At 40.7% G+C, this 19,810-nt stretch overlaps 1 protein-coding gene across 7 annotated transcripts in view; it reads left to right on the top strand.

Annotated features, from left to right (window-relative positions):
• LOC107388456 (CUGBP Elav-like family member 2) overlaps positions 1–19,810 on the top strand; it is a 37,185-nt gene that overhangs the window by 1,745 nt on the left and 15,630 nt on the right. For 4 of the 7 annotated variants that reach the window (XM_015963996.3, XM_015963997.3, XM_015964000.3 and 1 more), the window contains exons 2-3: positions 10,187–10,377; positions 18,079–18,161. In XM_015963996.3, coding sequence (XP_015819482.1) covers positions 10,187–10,377; positions 18,079–18,161 — 274 coding nt within the window. Of the gene's footprint in view, positions 1–1,566; positions 1,837–9,146; positions 9,303–10,186; positions 10,378–18,078; positions 18,162–19,810 lie in introns of those variants that run through there. The other 3 variants (XM_015964002.3, XM_015964001.3, XM_015963999.3) reach the window with 2 other exon arrangements.

The raw sequence follows: 19,810 nt of genomic DNA, 5'->3' as shown, positions 1-19,810 counted from the left end.
CGCCCTGCAAATCCAGCACAACAAAGAAAGATTAGCTCCCCCTCCCCCAGAGAAACAACAACCTAGCACAAAAAAGGGGAATATGACCTATGACACTAGAGGGGAGGGGTGTGTGTGTCAAAACTAAAGAGAGCAAGAAAAACGTCATTTCAGCAGTTTTGCTTTTGGCACTTCTGCAAACAGAACTAGTGAACTATCTGGAAGTGATCCGGTCCTGCAGCCTTTTGACAAAGGTGCTGAGGCTAGAGAAACTATCAAACCAGAGTTGGAACGATGGTCAGACAATGGAGACTCTATTTTAACATGTTGATGTCTCCGTAATTGGTCCCATGAGATCTCTACTTACCCATAAACTATTCTCACTTTGCTGTGACTGATTAGAGTAGCTAAACACATTTACACAACCTGTTTTACATTAATACTTTAACCATTATTCTGTATTTACTGCTACATTATGACAGCTTTAGTCATATTCACCTTAAAACATGACTTAAAACTACAACATGACTAATAAATAACTGCTTTTTAAAAAACCTTTTTGGAGGCCTTTGACATCTTCAACATCCTGATTTACTATAATTTTTAAAGTTGTAAAATCCTAATTCTTCGAACACGGCGTTTCCTTTTCTATTCATATGATCACACTAATGCCAAAAATCTAAGCAACGTTAAAAATGCACACCGAGCAGGGGTGCCAGGAGGCAGTGGCGGACCTGGAGAAAAATGGGGTGATAAAAGAAGGGCGAAGATGTTTGAAGGGTGTTTCCCTCAGCGACACATGCATACTGTGTTAATTCAACATTATACATATATTTCTTTTGGCTCATCATTTCAGCAGATTTTGTTGTAATCAATGTTATCTGACATGCAAAGTTTACATTTGTAATGTACGATCTGCCACAATTATTTCTTGCATGTATTGCTACCTGCTGGGGTGGCAGCAGCAAGACTTAATTCTAGGGTGCCACCCTATGCCACCCCAGTAGACCCGTCCCTGTCAGTAGAATAAAAATAAGTATTGATTTTGTGGTAGGTGTCTGATTGCTGTAATTATATCAGTTTGTGACGCTGCTAAAAACTTAATCTAAGATCGACTTTAAATTAAAAACAGTTAGAATTTTTTTTAAACAACAACAGTGAACACCTTCCCAAAGGCATCCACTGGATCCTCCTTACATGCACATGACTGTACGGGGTTTTAAATTACCAATGTTTCTGACTGAAATATCAGTCAGTGTCCAAAGAAAATCTTGGAAATGTCATAAATTCTGAATAGTTATTGCTCAAAACATTTTTAAAAGATCAGAAAGGGCCCGTTATGCACCCCCTCCCCCCATCAGCTGTGTCATGCTCATGAGTCAAACAGGAGCTGCTGATGATGTCTCAGTCATAAAAGCAGCCAACAAACAATAAGGTGGAGTTAGTGTGAAGCGTGAACTCTCTCTAGAGACCCCGGTATGTGAAGCTGCTCTGGGCTGCAGGGCTCCAGACTTTAGGCAGCCCAGGCCACGCCTCTGCTTTACTGCAGTTCGGTGAGCAGCGAGACAGCAGCCTGAGTTTATTTTCGTTCGGAGACTAGAGAGAAATAAGGCGGACGCTGGTCTCCCCCTCCTCCTCCTCTCACACTCCCATGCACCTTTGAAGAGGAAGACTCCCCCTCCCTCCCTGCACCTGCTCCGCTTCGTCTTCTCCGCGTCGTCTCGCAGGAGTTCAGCCTCTCGCACCGTGCGGGCGTCGCTTCTCATTGTTCGACGTTGTTTTGAGCATGACTTCGACGTATAACCTGGATTTTCTCCCCCTTGCAGAAAGTCGGTTAATGACTTCGAGCGACACAATGTAAGTGGTTGAGGTCTGTTTGTCTGTCGTCTGGCGTCTCTGTACGTGTTTGTGTGTGTTTTTTGGGGGGAACAACAATTACAGGCGAGAGAGGGTGGGGGTGGTGGGTTAGCATTAGCTCACTGGTATGCTAATGGGAGCGCTCGGCTCACCTGGAGTTCAAGTTGTCGGTGAAACTTGGGTAAAAATGCTGTAACCAGCACCTATTTCGGTTAAGTGGGTTACTTTGTTACTCATTTTTGGGGATAAACGTAGTTTTATGGCTTAACCGTGTTCCTGGAATAGAAAACGCAGTTAGCTTAGCGGCGTTATTTGACACTACGCGGGGCGCTGCTAGTCAAGTGACATGTGCTTCCGGAGATCACACGTTTCGGTAACAATTCTGAAAAACAACCCGGACTTGCGCGTCCAAACAGCTTCGTTTTAAATATTTGTCATAGAGGAGTTGAACAAACGGTGCTGTCTTCGTGTTTGCTTTGTGGAAAAAGCAAAACCAGCAAAGAGCACATAACCGGTGGACGTCAGAAGTGTTCCTGGTCGGACTTGTGAAGCTTTAAACTTTGTAATTGTTAAACATTTAAGTCAAAGTTTAACAGTAAGAGAAGCGAATCGTGTTTTTCTACGTGGGTTTGTGCTGTCTCTGTAGCAGCAGCTCTGATGTGGTGGTGTTCCGTCCATGTTGGATGAGGCTGAAAACACGTGGTTTGTTGCATTATTGAGCCATTAATGGAAATCTTGTGACAGTGCAAGTAAACAACGAAGGGCAAACATTCCTGTTCTGTCCACTTAACATTTAGCAGTCTAATGTTTGACAAAAACGTCTCCAAATGAAGATTTTCCTTTTATTATTAGACTTTCACCCTGTCACCTTTAAGCTACTGAAGGTGTGTTCTTGTTTTTAACTGTTTAATACTTGCATATATTACTGGCTTTTTCCTGTAGAGGATGGAAGTAAACATACAACTATAAAAGGAAATAAAAACTGCACCAGTTCTGTTTTGGAGGACCCGACGAATTTATTTGCATCTCTATTCTGCCAAAATTGCATTTGGCTTATTTATAAATAAATCGCCAGCATCAACGTGTTAAGCATTAAATTGAAAATAAAGATTGTGAAACCCTTTCCTTTGGAGATTGCTTGCAAAATAATAGATTTTATTTGTAATGCACTTTACATTTCAGTGAAATCTCAGTGCTACAGCAGAAAATCAGAACAATCAATATAAACAATATATAAAACCATGCAATAGTAAGTTAACACAAGGTAAAACATCAATATCAGTGTGAAAAAGCCTGTGTAAATAAAAATGTCTTCAGTGTTTTTTTTGAAACACTCAACACTCTGAGGTGCTCTGTGTTTCCAGTAGTGCGTTCCACAGGCGTGGGGCTGCAACTTGAAAGGCGCGGTCTCCCATGGAGCAAAGTTTTGTCATGGGCAGTTGCAGGAGTTGAGAATTACTAGAGAAAAGATTTCCTGAGGTAAGGTAATCAGCTTTAAAGGTGCATTATGTAGAAATGAATTAAATTACATCCTGTGGTAAAGTTTAGTCACTGCAACAACTTTAAACAACTTGAGAGCTTTTTGCCAGTCGTTGTCGAATTACAAATGTCGGCGCTGCAGTATTAGCTCGCAGGAGACATGGCAACCCCACGCTCACTGATGGTAAACAGTAGAGGTGCTGAAAAAAATCTATTCAAGTCTGAATCGGGATTCTTATTTATAAAGATTCAGAATCGATTCCAGGAACTCAAATGTTTGGCATGTTACAGGTTTGAGATGCACATTTGTATGGTTTTTTTGGCCTTTGTTAGGAGAGTTAGTACTCCATTTACTTTTGTGGTCCCATAAATTGGGATGATTTATTTTTGAATCTGCTGATAAGTGGGGACTGGAATGTAATTTTTTTTTCATACTCAGAAATCTTAGATCTTCTCATATTTATTTTCTAAGTTGATAAGTGAGTACTCAGGATTACTCATGTGTTTATTTGAAGTTATTGATAAATGAAAGAAAACATTTTCCTTTGTAAGAAATCTGAGGCACTTTTTTTAAACAGGTTGAGGACTCAAATGTTAAACTTGTTTCCACAGATACTTAAAAATTATTTGACTGGATTACTTTCAAAGCTACTGTTAGGTAACTAAAGATTTGTTATATTTTACAAGGTAAGCAAAAATAAATGTTGCCTTTTGGTCAAAAGATTGTTTCTGTTGACAGTTTTAGAATCACTTTAGCTTACCTTGTAATAGGGCTGGGGGTAAACGATTATTTTTAAAACGATAACTAGCAAATCTGGTTCATGGAAGAGCTATTGAAGTGGTGCTTTCTGGTTCACATGAAACCAGACCTGATTTCCAATAGGTTTATTTAAAATTCAAATACACATGGAAATCCAAAAGCACCAACATTGATCCTAAGTTTTATACAGTTGTAGACCGCTCATAGTTCAACACTAAATGACTAAGCTTTTGGTTCAGTGGGCCTAATTTATCTGACTTGACGAAGCGTTGGCATCAATCCATCGGAGCTTATGTAGGATCCACCACAGCCATAGATTCATGCCAGTCAGCTAAATGTTGCTGTAACACCTTTTTTTGGTACCCGTGAGCTCTCAGATTTTTGTTCAGGGGCTAGTCGAGCAGTCCCTCTCGTTGGTGTAAGGGTGCTCGAGTTTAGTGCTGTGAAAAGGAGGGCTCTGATCTGGTTTCTTACCTGGTTTGCCAGTTCCTTTTGAATTGCTTTCCCCATTATAATTACAAGGCTGGCTGCCCTGGAGCCACTCGCACTGCTTTAAAAGTCTCACGATCACGTCCATCTCCTGTGGGATAGTTTGAACAAAGGTCTAACTCCTGCAGCAAAAAACTGAAGGACATAATTGCGTAACACTGAAACTACCACCAAACTGTCAAGTTATACCAGCTTTTATCAGCTCTTTTTAATCGATCAGTAAACTGATGTTTTGGTTATTACTGTGCAATTAGTGAGTAGAAAATGCTTAGATTAGGTCAGCTGTTAGAAAGTGTCTTTAGTAAACAAGTCAGCTGATTGGACTGAGCATGCAGAGCTTCTTTTTGGGAGGATTCCTTCTGCAAAGCAGAAAACATTGCTTCATTTGTAGTTTCACTGTAGAGATGTTCTGTTTGCTGCAAATTTGAATGTAAAAACAAGTCTATAATGGGCAGTATTTAATAAGAGTCAAACATTGACTACGTTTACATGCAGCCAATATCCGGGTTATGATCGGGTTATGGTCGGTATTCGGGTTTCTGAGTTGATCAGAATAACCCGTTTACAAGCATAAATAGAGTTACCCCTAACTTGCATAACCCGATTTAAAAGCGGACGTTGGGGTAGCGTCAGGACGTGTGGACTACGTCCAGACGCAATATGCGTAATTTCCGGTTCTTCTTGTTCCGGTATCCATGAAAACAACAACATGTTTCCCAGTTCGGAGGAGATAGCGACCGCGTTTGTTTGCGCTTTAGTTTCCTCGTCACTCCAAAAGTGTGGTGCGTTGCCGCGACTCGCCATGTTGCTCCCAACTTGTTGTTTACTTCCGGAGTTCTGGCGCATACAAGACGTCTCGCTACTCAAAAGACCAAGATTCCTTGCGAACAGAGCATGCGCAGAACACACGCTTTGATGGGGATATCCCGATATGCGTGTACACGACCAAACATTCGGGTTAGAAAAGGGTTACCCCAGGTGTAGTAACCGGGTTTTTAAAAACCCGGTTATGAGCATATCCGGGTTTTTGGCGGTGTTTACATGGCCGTGCGGAACCGGGTTATTGTGACTATTCGGGTTTTAAAAGGGTTACTGGCTGCATGTAAACGCACTGATAGACAACAAAGATTGCAGCAACTGAAAAGACCGAATAAGTTTCCTATCAATTAAAACTTAGATTACTATCTTGGTGTATGCAAAGTAGCCAAACATAGTTTCTGTTTTTATTCTACCGTTTGCCTACTCACTGCTCATGTGGAGCTCCACCTGAAGATTTAAATAAGTGCCTCGTTTAGCTAAATGTTTAACTGCTAGTTCACGATGGGCTTTAAATTGACAGCGTCATCCATACCCGCCAGGGACTCTCGGTGTGATTATGTAGCTAATGGGGCTGGCCTTGTCATCAGATGCTGACCGTCTGTTTACAAGCAGCCTGTTCAGAGGCTGATTGAACATGTCTGTCTTCATCATGGGACGTGCAACAATGAAATTAGGCCATTTTTGAGCTGAATTGGAGTTAGTTCTTGCAGGGGAAGGTCTTAATTTAATACTCTTATGTAAATCAAATGACAATGTCCTTCTCTTACTTATTGCCTGTGACATCAATTTTTAGTTGTGTAACCCTTGTTTCGGTTATGAACCATACGAGAACGATATCAAATGATCTGGGCCTGGGTCTGGGCTCGTGATAAGGAGTTACAGCTTTATATCCGACTTGATGCCACCAATGTTCTTTACCCCGTAATATGACCTATTTTAACAAGGACCACCACAACTGTATTGAATATTCAAAAATTTTTCAAATATTTATTTATAAACAGGAAATAAAATTTAAGGGGGATCTCAAAACAAAATTACACCAAATGACATCCAGTTCAGTACTTTTGTGTGAATAGAGAATTTTCCAAAATTAAACACTTTCATGAGGTTTTACACCGAAAACTTGTCGTTTCATTTCCATACCAACTATTTCTATTTAAATAAATTTTGAACTCACACTATCCTCGTGCCCCCCCCCCCCCCCCCACACACACACACACACACACACACAACACCTCCTAACCTAAACCTCCCTCCATTGCAGGCCTGTTTGTTGGAAATTGAGTGCGGTGGGGCCTAAAAACTGTAATGGCCGCTTCACTCAGGAACTGGGCATAAAAACAAAAGCACGTGCATTAAAGGTGACTGTACTCACAAAGTCCAGGGTTATGGCAGCATGGGGTAAGGGAATTTTGGATGGGCTGTTCCACTTAAGGTAAAGACAACCGGTGATCACAGATGGAATGTCAACCGCAGGACCTCCACAGCAGAGAACAGGCATGGCATGCGCAGCAGGGCCGTTGGATGGTAAACCGTCTCTCTCTCTCTTCTCCAACCTCGGTCTCCTCGTAGAGCATATTATTCAAATTTTGCCAGCTTATCAAACACTATCTCTTGATGAATTAGCATTAGCTTTGCCGTAAATGTAGAAATTACACTATGCAAAGGCTACAATATGCAGGCACGTTTACTCTGAATGTTACCACTAATTAGCAGGTCGCTAACCACATAGCACATCCCGTCTTTTAACTACAACAGTTAGTCATAGCATATTTCAGGCATTTACAATCATATTCACCTCTTGCAGGTCACAATTGAAGCTTATATCAGGACCACGATTAGTCGACCTTCTTGAGCAAACCTCAACGTTTCCCACACTCAACGCCTCCTCCGTCAGCTCTCGATAACGTCCGTCTTACTCTTCAAGTCTGGCTCGCTACTCCCACACTAACTGCCGTTCTTAGTCCCGCCCCTTACCAAAGGAACAGGGCTCTGATTGGCTCGTGAGTACTAATACAACCACTGGAAATACAGAGATTGAGTGATTGACAAATGACCGTAAACAAGTCAGGTTACACACAACAGCTCTTTTTTTTCTCCTTTTTTTTTTTTTTTTTTTTTTTTTTTACATTAAACATTATGAACCAAGTTATTATCTTTAAGCCTCTGTACCAGAATAAAGTTTTTATTTTTTTATTTTTTACAGAGCTACACTGCTACAGTTGGTTTGTAAAAAAATATGAGCAAGGGCAGTCTTTCAGCTGTAATGTAATTTCTTTTACTGTTTTCTGTGATTTGTTTATGCCTTCAGAGCTGTCAGTTAAATGTTTATATTCCAACTAGTAAGCCATTTAACTTGTTGGACATTATTTTGCTTCTTTGTTGAGAAATGAATTAAAGCTGAAGAGGTATTTTGCATCAGACAGCTGCCATACGTCATCATTAGGACTTAAAAAAGTCTTTCTGGTTTTCTTTAGTCAGCTTATGTGTGCATGTAGGGGTTTAGGAACAAGTCCTCTTGACTTTGTTTTTCTTTTTAGTAAATCATGATTGCTACAACAGCCTCAGGCAAATGGTCAAGATTTAATTTAGCTAAAAACAAATGTTTAAATACACACAGCTCTTTAGTTAGATCAATTTTAATTGTCGACATTATCACAATAAACGCACCGTAGCAAATATTGGCAAGTAAAACAGAAACAGTTTTAGAAGTTGATTTCTATTGAAAATTAATGCAAAGGATATTTAATTTCAACAACTTTTAAAAAGGACCACATGACGTGTTTTTGTTAATGGCTGAAGCCGAGGATTAAAAGGCAGCTGACATAGCTGTCTCTTTTTGTGTTTTGAGGCACCTCAGAGGTATTCCTGGCGTACTTGCACGGTCAGGTGTCACCAACAGGACACCTAAATGATCCAGATGAATCCCCCTCTTATGGACGGTGCAGCCGTAAACATGCAACTGTCCTGGCTTTGGTTTTGAGTGACTTGTCAGCTGCTGCAGGGCGTCTTAAAGCATGTGGAGCTGCCACATCACAGGGCTGTTAGTGAAAGCTCAGCACAAGTCTTAAGTTGGTGTGTAAGCAAAGCTTTAGGGTTCTCTCCAAACTAAAATGTCAGAACATTAAACAAAATCTACTAACATTCTTTGTGTTAATACTTTTGTAAAATTCTATTTTTCTCTATATATGATGTTTCTCCCAAACTTGGCTGGAATTTTTTATGGCATAATTTCACAGGAGTTTTGGAACAACAATTAAATGTTAGTTTGGCTTTTAAATGCCCTGGCAGTACTGTTTATCTGGAGAGGTTTGCTGTCTGTGCTATGATTTAATCAGAAGGCCCTCAGCAAAATGGTGTCAAAAGTGCCCCTGGCAAAAATGGATAGTGTGTCACACACCAGAGCTGTTGCCTTAGCAGATGAAGCTCTCAATGTGTTGCGAAGCATCACTCTGACTTGGCCCATTGTACTGCAGAGGAATGTTGAATAGTGTTCTCCAGCATGGGGGGAACAATCACATATTGTTCTCCCGCTGTGGTGAAGCTGTAGGTTACTCTCTGTACCATCGCCAAAGCGCCTGAAGAGAAGATGCACTGTGAAATCTGTGCCTGCTAACCAGGTCTTGAGCTCTGCATCACTTTTCTTGTAGTGGTGAGGAGCCAGTGGGAGAGGGTCGATCGCCCCTTTTCCAGCCGAGTGGATTTTGTTGTATTTGAGCGTTTCTCTTCTGATCTGAATGTTTTGAAAGCTTCTGGGACAAAAAGAGAAATTCGGTCATACCAAGGTGGGGAGTTGGACTTCAGCAGAACAAGAGTTGAAGTGACTTGTTAGCATGTCGCTAAAGTCCCTCAGGGATTTTGGTGTTTCTGTGGAACGGCTGGGCTCAATTTGTAAAATATGGATGGCTCGTGTCCAAAGGTCTGTGTTTAAATACTTTTGTTGTAAAAAATATATTTTTCAGTCCTTGTGTTTCATGGCCTCCCTGTTTGAGTTCATATCTGCCCCTCCTTATCCTGTGTGGTATTTTTAGTGTGTATTGGAAGTGTTTTTTCATGTGTAACATGCTGGGTGTTTCAGCAGAAAATGTTTGTGTTCTGGTTTTTGTGACGCTGAACTCCTGTAGTTGTGTGTACACTGATGGATATTGATCCTTTTTCCTTAAGGCTTGCCTCAAAGGAAACTGCACACTTCAGGGTTTAATCGATCTGCCACCATTATTGTATGGACCACCTGAAGTGTTGCTCAATGTAGTTTTAAGTATGAATTTTGTCCCTGTAGTGAGATATAGCTTCTTTTTAGCCTGTACAACAAATACAAACAATATTCAGTCTCCACCCCCCCCCCCACACACACACACACATATACACTTTAACTACATTACTTGAATCTGTCTGAACAGCTTTCAGCACCAGAGTGACTATCATCTAAAATGGAATAACAATTTGAAAACGTCCTTGCTCTGAACGACTTCCTGTGCATCTTAGCATCATGTTTTTGTTATTGCCCTGGAGGAAATGAAGCTCAAATGTAATTTTGAGAGGAACTATTTGTTTCCTTAGCTGTCAAACTCACCTGTTGGAGGTTATTCAAAACCTGGAAATTGATGTCTTTCATGGTTTTAGTTGTGCAAACACATGAGGCCTTACACAGAGCAAAACATGTCTTATCGGCATGTTCTTGGTGTCAAATTGCTGAGTCATTTGTAATTTATCTTGGCCTTTAATATATTAGCTCTGTGTATAGTTAAATGTTTAGTCATTTTTAATAAGTTTATCTAAAACCCCAAAATCTGTTTTTCTCAGCAACAGCAGCAAGATGAATGGGTCACTGGAGCACATGGACCAACCAGACCCAGACTCCATCAAGATGTTTGTGGGACAGATTCCTCGCTCCTGGACAGAAACAGAACTAAAAGAGCTTTTTGAGCCCTTTGGACCTGTGTACCAGATCAACATTCTCCGAGATCGCACCCAGAATCCTCCTCAGAGTAAAGGTATGCTTTTAACCAGCTGATTAGATTTATAAATAAGTTGACCTATTTAACATGGAATACACTTAGTGTCTCATTTATAAATCATTAATCAGACTAAATACTTGATTTTTGGCTTCAGGGTGTCCATTTATTCCTCAAAAGTTGTTCATTTAAACTGTTGCAGTTGGACTGGTGCAGTGTCTCTTGCCTTTTGTAGGTTGTTCACACCTGTTCATTAGTGTATTTAAATGATTATCTGAGTTCCTAATTCACTGCACTGCCAGTCTGCAGGGCCTCATCTGTAGACTGAGTATAGTGACTAATGTTGCTCCAATAGGTTAGAACAGCTTGTTACTGCTTTCTTAAAAATCAATTGTCCTTTTGAGGGAAAACCGCTACTGTTAGTGTTGAGGGCTTATTTGTAAGCAGACTGTGACATGGTGCCATGGAATATCCGACTGATGTGTAAATTACTATTACCAAAGAGACGCAAAGCCAGATTCATGAAAACAACTTCATTTCACTGGCAAGGCACAGTGAAAGAAGGTAAAAGTTGCTATGCAGGTGTTCTACATGCATCTGCTAGTTACATCAGCAACCATTTAAACAGACTACAAATAAGACTTAAAGCTAAAATGGCAAATCTGCAAAACCTATGCCAATAACATAACTCTGTCAGAAAACAACGATTGGACTATCTACTTTCTTTACTGCGCTTTGTATTTACCTGGGTCCTCCACTCATTGTGTGCTTATGAATTTTGCTACAGAATGCCACTGTTGTGAGAGGTTCTTAGCTCAATATCGGTGAAGGAAAAATGGCCAGCTGCTACCACTTCAACTTTAGGACAAACTAAAACACAATTTTAAGTCATAAGAGACGTTTGGACGCAGAAATCGGCGACCAGTGTTTAGCGCTCTCTCGTTTACTCTGGCAAGGCGGGTTTCTGTTTCTGGCATACGTGGCCCAGGGATAAATGCCGACAGGAGTGGTGAGAGTTCCATGACCGTGCTTGCGTTTAAAAGCTAGCTTGTTTGCAGATTTGCTATTGCTGCTTGCTTTTTAACCTCATGTTGGCACAGAGAGCAGGCTGCGTCTTTGTTCATGCTTGCTGCTGCACAGTTCTGCCCTTAGTGCAGTACTGGATGATTCCGCTATGGGGCACAGAAGAGCACTCAGACCGGACAGAGAGCTGGGTTTGTAGGGTACAACCAAAGCAAACATGGCATCAATAGAAGAGATCAGTAACTGGCTAATTTTTAGATCACGGCAGAAAAAAAGACAGCAGCAATATTGTGGATTGTGGGAAAGATCTGTAAACCAGAGACTGCAACCAGTGTCTCAGTTTCTCTCATTTTGTCAACTCTGCTTACTGGTTACTTGTATATTGCAGCGTTTGTACACATAGCAGAAATTTTGGGTTAAGCGCACAAATAAAGCTTCAAATCGATGCAAATTACGCGAGGCAGCCATTTTAAACTTGTATGCGTCGGTAAAAAAGCAAGTATATTCCGCCCCCAAGTATGAAGGTAATGTTTCTAAGTGGAGAAAAAGTTAAAAGTCCTTTGATAATGCAACATTTCTCACATATTTGTTACCGCAATGACCTTAATAAGTGGATTAGTCCTACATACTTAAACTGTTATTTCTGCCTAGATAAGTTAAGCTAGAGAAAGCCAGTTTTCTCAAGTTTTATAAACAAAATGTTGAGAGCTGACATACTTGTTCCATTAACGTATTTATTCTATTATCGATACCTTTTCTCGTCACATATTGCTTCATATCCTTGAGGAAGGCTGTGTATATTTTCTAAATAGGCCATTTGGTTCAACATCTATGTGTACTGAACAAAAAGGGTGTAACTGTACGCTAAAATCGTGTTCGGTTCAGTGTTTTGAAGAGGTCCGATCGATTAATTTTCGGTATATTATTATTTTTTTAATCTGAAGCGGCTCCTATAGTGAGCAGAACCAGGTGTCGTCACAGGCTGCTGATCTAGCATGATGTCTTTAGTTATTTCACAGGTTATTTGTGCAGCTATAAGTAGGGATGCAACGATACCACTTTTTCCAAACCGATACGATACCGATATTTGGATCTGAATACTCGCCGATACCGCTTACGATACCTATACTTCTACCACACAAAAAAATGCAATGATTTGGAATACAGATTTTATTTTCTTCTCTGCTTTCAACAGGAAAAGACTGAGGTGGATAAAAAGTAAAATATATGAATAGAAATCATCACATAACTAAAATATTAGGTGAACAAAAATGACAAGTTACAGTGAAGCCATTTTCAAGCAACTGCATTGGTATCGGTTCCTGGTATCGGTTAACTTTTATCGATACCAGTATCGTATCTGTATCTGCACCGATACCGATGCCAGGATCGGTATCTGTGCATCCCTAGCTATAAGTGTCACGCTCATACAGACAAGTGTTGTTTGACTGTTGATGATCTGTGTCTTTATTTCTGCAGCGAGCCTTAAAAACTCTAACACTGCCCAGAGTTTCTTCTGTAAAACTCATTTTTTTAACGTTCAGCAGACGTGTTTTACATTTTTGCTGCTGCGTGCCTGCACAGTATGAGAGAAGGGAGGGAGGGGCGATGCAACGCTCCGTTCAACGTCTCTACCGGCTCCACAGTAGCAGCAACAGCTAGCTGGTTTGATCCGCTCTGAAAGGCGTTGATCAGAATTTGCAGATCACGTTTTTTAAACAGAGATTGGGCACGTCAGCCATCATGCGTCAGTCAATACAGCGTCCGTGCGGAAACTTGCCTAGGAACTTTCATATGCTGCACTTAAATCACGCAAATAAAAATTAATTATTTAATGGAAAAAAATTAACCGAAACGGTACGTAGGTGAACCGAACAGGCCGAACCGGGTTGGTTCAACATCCTCCGTGAACCGTTACACCCCCACTAAACAATGCTGGTTTTTTTCACCTAGACACTTATAAGTGGAAGTGAAGGTGTCGCAATCAAACATTTAAAGAAAGCAATGAAGCTTCATCACAACATAAGATAAATCTATCTTCTTTCATTACGACTACAATCAAGATATTATTACCTTGAGGGAAATATGTCAAGTTAACACATAAATACATGTTCTATATTAAGAATCCTTCAAAATAAATATTGGGAAATATTTAAGGGTTAAATAATGGTGAATGGAAAAAACCCAGTAAATCTTGTTTCTGACTACTATCAGGTCACTCTTTGAGTTTTTCATGCAGCTGATTATAGAAATAGTCTCCTACACCTTTCTCCCACATTAGCTTCTGATGGAAAAAAGGCGGTGAAACTCTAGGATTAGAAAATCCTGACAGATCTACATCACACTGTCACTTAACGTTCATGGACTCAACCATTTTGACTCACAGGGAAGGCTGTTGTTGGTTTAGCACCCAGGTAGCAGCGGAGAACATCTCTGCTAGTAGAAGTTAATCGTTAATATTAGCTACTTCACCACACAGCAGAACTCCAGGCTTGTGTTATTTGTGGAGATACATCAACAATGCAAGTCAGTGGTAGAGTTGTGTTGCTGTTATCCAGTTCAAGTTGAGATGTCCAAATATGAGGAAATAAGACTCATAAACCTGCTGTCTGAAGCTCAGCAGGGATGTAGCTCACTTCTAAGTCCTGAAAAAGGTGCACAGGTGTTTATTTTCTCCCTAAAGTGCGATTTACAAGGTATTCATTCCTACTAAAGACCACTGCAGATGTATTGATTAAACGAGTGTTCACCATTTTTAAGGTATTTTAAAAGTTGTAACTGTAATTTAAAAATTATAGGCATTACTTTGATTTTACAAATTAAGTTTTCTAAGCAAAATTTCTGAAAAGGATCAATAGCTCTTTGGGGGTTTGGGTATGTGTTTGATTTATATATGTAATACAAATGTAAAACAATCGTGGTAATCATGAAATCATGGTTATTTCTCAGATTATAACCTTACTGCCAAAATGTATAATTGCTGCAACCCTAATGACGACTATTGCGACTTTAACTCTGTATACTTTAAAATGAGTGATTCTTAGTTTTTGTGTGTCACAGCAGAAAGTAATCACACTGTTGAAAATTCAACTCCTCTTTAAAATGTTAGAAGATGGTACAATATAACAGGCAAAATGGTCAGTAGTTGTAATGTGAGTAATGTGAAATGTTGAAAGAATACAAAGAGCCACAGAGCACTTTTGCGCTCTTCCCTGCAGCAGTGTGCAGTATATCATGTCTCTACATGCAGTCCAACTGTGCTCCTGTTTCAAGACGGTGATTCATCTGATTTTTGTTTCAAAGTATTGCACTTTTTTATAGCCCCGTTCTTTCAATGCTGTTTAAATGCAGTGTTGAATGAAACATTAATATTCCATTAAGACATCAGTTGATGCACTCACCTTAGTGATGGCGCTCAAGTTAAATGATTCAGTTTAGGCTGCAATTAGAGGAGATGGTGAAGTAAAAACCTGTCTGCACGGCAGAGCGCTGCAGAATGCTCGTTCTCCTGTAACTAACTGCGGGTAAGTAAAATAACAGTTAACAGTTTATTGTGTTGGGTGTAGGGTTGTCACGATACTAAAATTTCAAACTCGATTCGATACTTGAAAACATACTCGATTTCGATACTATTTAAAAACACCCATTTATCGAACAAGTTTATTCAAAAAATAACATTCCTCAATTTATATTACAAAAATTAAATGTTAAGAATTAAGTGTATTAAGTGCTTAAACCTTTCAAGTATCAGCATTTTTTAAAACGTGCATACAAAAACTGGTGAAAGTTAACACTTTAAATCATGAATTGTCTCACTATATATACACTATTTGCAGAGTGATATTTTGCTGCTTAAACTCTGTTTAAGGTGCATTTTTGTCATAAGATGTAATGCCATATGTTTTGTTCCGTACTTTTGAACAACTCTGTTGGTCAATAAAGGGAGAAAACGAATTTCTCCACAGTAGGACAAAGGTACATCTACCGGTAATCTTAATAAAAACAGACTGGCGCACGGCAGTGACGTCATTAAAAGCGCCGGTTAGATTAGCTGCAGCTAGTCTGTTTACGCCTAGAAATCCCAGACCAGACCCGCTCCAAACGAACAGGGGAATCACGTTAATGATTCCTAACAAAACCTTTCGACATGAAGATGTTTTGGTGCAGATAATGTCTTATTTCGAGGCTGCACCATGGGTGCCCGTCCGCACCCGTTGTATGGATATACGCTGACGGCGATTCGGCGATGGACCTACGGTAAATACCCCGGGGAATCCAAGTAGCACCAAAGTTGTCAGTGTGAGTAAACAAACGTACTGCATGCTAGAAATTAAGTCCGGGTTGCAATAAACGGGAGTTTCCTTTAAGCACATAAGCGTGAATATACAACTACGTGTCGGACTTGGTATGCTAATTAAGTTGGGCTGTGAAGCGCCTCCCAAATTCGCTGTTTATGTTTTTGTTTATTTATTTGGCAGACAAAACTTGGATCGGAGACAACTCGCGTGGGAAATTGCAACGTAGCCATGCGGCATCTTCTTCTGTTTGTCTGGGAGGCGGAGGCTGCTTTACGGCATCTGGCTGTCGTGCGTGTCGGTGTACTTGAAGAAGGCTGTGTATAATAGTCCATAATATCGATACCAAAGTGATGGAATATCTCATTTAGATACCACTTTTAGTATCGATTTATATCTGGGTATCGATTTTTTTTGACAACACTAGTTGGGTGAATCCCCAACCATGGCTGAGAATAATCCATGATATAGTTTTAATGTGGTGGGACAGGTTTAATTTTGGAAGTCAGGTTTTGTACTGCTGTTAGTCTGACGTTTCCTACAACACCTGATGAAGCTCATTCAGCGCCGCTGGTCGAGTTTTGCTTCTAGCTTGGAGTCTGCAACATTCAGCTGTGATTGGCTGCTGGTCCAGTTGAGCAGAGAAACAGTGTTTGATCTTCAGAACTCATCTCTCGTTTTTGTTATCAGCTCAATCATTAGAATATACTAAATTAAATATTAAGCATTGGTTTTGTCCCCCAACAACCCCAACACTAATCCGATTATCCTCAAATGTGCATAGTTGTTGGTTTAACTGCCCGTCCCTAGGTGGATACCAGATAATTTAAACACCAACTGAAAGTGCTCATACTCATGAAAATGAACCGCTGTTGCATTTCTTATCTAAATATACACCCTAGTAGTCCCATCAGTACCCAAGATAATCACTACAAAGAAAAACGGTTGTGTAATCTACAAATATGTGGCCTCCCTTTCCCCCTGCATTGGTAAGAACCATTTAGGTTTCATGTAGAAGAGTGTTGTGCTCTCTTTTGTAAGTGTACCAAGCTTTTTATTTTGGCAGACTCGTAACTGGCGTTACCAACAGATAGGATTTTTACACACTTGAGATTCACCTATGTTAGGAATTGGAGCCTGAATCTACCACAAAGCTTGTTATTCACTTACTCTCTCCACTCTCACTCACTCACTCACTCACTCACTCACACACACACACACACACACACACACACACACACACACACACACACACACACACACACACACACACACACACACACACACACACACACACACACACACACCAGTTTGTTTAAGAAGTTCAAAGCCTCTTTAAGGACAGCCCCATCCCCGCTTCTAGACAGTGTCAGCTGTGATGTCCTATTGACATGTTAATGCCATGTTAATGTATTCTGATAGATAATCTGGTCTCATCGCTGCAGTCTTCCTCACAGAGCTTATGAGTTGGATTTGCTCTAGCGGCACCACTACCACATTCTCCCATTAGGAAATGGTTTCACTTAAAACAAGATGGCCCGATAATTGTCTGGCGTATGTTTACTTGTGTCAAATATGGTTTTACATTTTTTAAACCTATGTAATCCCACTTCTATTTTTGTATGTGGAGATGTATATTTTTAGGTCCTATTTATCGCGGGTCATAAATCATCTGACTGTCCTCGCCTTTCTGGATGTTTCTCTAGCTTTAGTGGATCAGAGCCCAGGCCGAGCAGCAGAGAAAGGGTGCTCCCCGATGGTTGTGAAAGCGAAGAGTGTAGCTCGATGCATATTAGAGTTCAACAGCCCTCCCCACAGCCTGGGAGCTCCAGTAACAGAATAATGCACACTATGTAGGTCAGAGACGCTGCAGTGCTCCACTTCCCCTACCCAGTGAAACTGACAGGCTGGAACGCCACTGGCGGTCTGCTGGGACAGAAGGATGAGAGGCTTTTTTTTTATTTCCACCCTGCTTTTCATTTCTTTATCCCATCCCCCACTATCTTTCTTTTTGCTTTTGCTCCTTCCCGTTTTTGTCTCTGTTCTGTTTTTATGACTACAGTGTGTTAGACCCTTATGTAATACAGAATGTTGTTGGTTTTCTGCCCTGAATTGTCTGGGCTGTGTTGACCTGCCAACTGTGCATCAGTGTCTTCTGACCATTTCCTAACCCTGTGGTGTGCTTTGTGGCCATGTCATAGCCTTATCGAACTCCTCACCAAGTCCTTGATGCAACCTCTCACATGGCTGGTGTGCACTGTCTCACTGTTGGTGCCTGCCCTCTCCTGTCACGTTCCAAACATGACAACACTCATTACACTTATGTTGTGTAGCAGTCAGGGTGTTACTGTCTATGTGCTGTGTTTTTAATGTTGTTTTTTGTCTCCTTTTCCCCTCCCATTGTCCTGTTTTTACTCTGCAGGATGCTGTTTTGTAACTTTTTATACAAGAAAAGCTGCACTGGAGGCCCAGAATGCACTGCACAACATAAAGACCTTAAGTGGGGTGAGTAAGCACAGCATGGGCTGCTCTTAGCTGCTCGAGCCCCCCTACATCCCCGGTGCTGGCTGTTAGCTGTGTGCTAGCCAGTAATGAGCTTGGTTCAGTGAATGCCAGTCTGGCCCAAAAACCATTTCAACACCAAGAATCGCCAACACCAAACTGACGCCCTGTCCACACGTAGCCGGGGATCTGCCAAAACGTAGATATTTTTCTAAGTTTTGGCCTGTCATCCACACGAAAACGGATCTTTTTAAAAACTCCGGTCAAAGTGAAGATCTGCGTTTTCTCCGTTTTGGGTGTCTGCGTGAGGACAGACAAAACCGGAGTTTTAAGGTCCGCAACGTCACTTACCGCGACAAAAAAATGCTGACATCACGTGTGCGACCTGTGTTTACACTAGCCGACAGCATGGATGCCCTCAGAGCTGCGCTCGCTTTAATTGTCCAAGCGCTTTTTGCTTGTTTTTCCAAGCGGAATTGCTGCTCCTTGCGGAAGACCACAGATGAAGGACGAGGTTAAGAACGGGGGAAGTACTGCCGCCTACAGGTCTGGCATGTCCTTAACAACGTATTTATCCGGGTACGTGTGGACAGTTTTTTTTAAAACGAGGTGGTGTGGATGCAAGTTTTTGGAGGGGCGGATATTCGTTTAAAAAAAAAACCTGGCTACGTGTGGACTAGGCCTGAGGCCTGCCTTGACCTTTAAAACACTGTATAGATAAGATAATCTCAGACAAACACACAAGCGTGTGCCTGGCCATGAAGTGGATCATTCCTGAAGGCCCAAAGTGACACAAATTATTTAAGCTCGTCTCTACGAACCATTGATTCACATTAGTGAATCGTCTTCAACGTCTGCAAGGTCATTTCTACTATAATCTACCTAAAAGTTAGTAGTTCTTCTCACCTACTGGTTAGAAAAACCGAAAACTATCCAAAATGGAACCCTTGAAGTAGATCCTTCCTGAATACATAGTGGATTTCTGTCTGCCACATGGTAATATGACATTTTTCTTTCATTTTATTTTTTCAGATTCTCACTGTAGTTGATTTATTTTACTGGTGTCAGTTTAGGACATGATTTACATTTTGTTTCATGTATAGGCTAACTTTAAGTTTAGTTATTTTATCTTTAATACTTCTGAATTACTGAAACAAAGTGGAACAGTTTAGTTTTCTTTACTCCACATTGAGCAGTGATGGATGGTAAATTTCATTTATTTATTTTTTAGGTGGGGCGCATTTATGCAGTCTGTTTTCAGATACGCCAACCACATATCACAACTAGAGAACGATCACTTACCATTCTTATGCATCACACAACCCAATGAACCCGGTACCAGGTCCACGAGCACTTCTAGCAACAAAGTTGTTCCTAAAACATGCTTAATATTCACCAATATATGCAAACTTCACACGTACTTAATGGGAGGGGTCTCCCAATGACAATAAGTCACCAAATGAAAAGGTAAAAAAATAAGCATAACACGCATATCAAGAAACACTGTAGCGCCAACGAAATATGATCCTATCCACAACAGCCGTTTAAATCGACCCTGTGCACGAAAAAATGCTAATTTCCAGGTTCCGACTAGAAGTATCAGTTAGTTATTTCCAGCTAGTATTATGCTAATGTAAGTACATGGTGAATGA

This window comes from Nothobranchius furzeri, chromosome 4 (assembly GCF_043380555.1).
Source record: "Nothobranchius furzeri strain GRZ-AD chromosome 4, NfurGRZ-RIMD1, whole genome shotgun sequence".
NCBI classification, from domain to species: Eukaryota; Metazoa; Chordata; class Actinopteri; order Cyprinodontiformes; family Nothobranchiidae; genus Nothobranchius; species Nothobranchius furzeri.
Note: the sequence above shows the minus strand (reverse complement) of the source record. Positions and strands in the feature narration are given on the sequence as shown.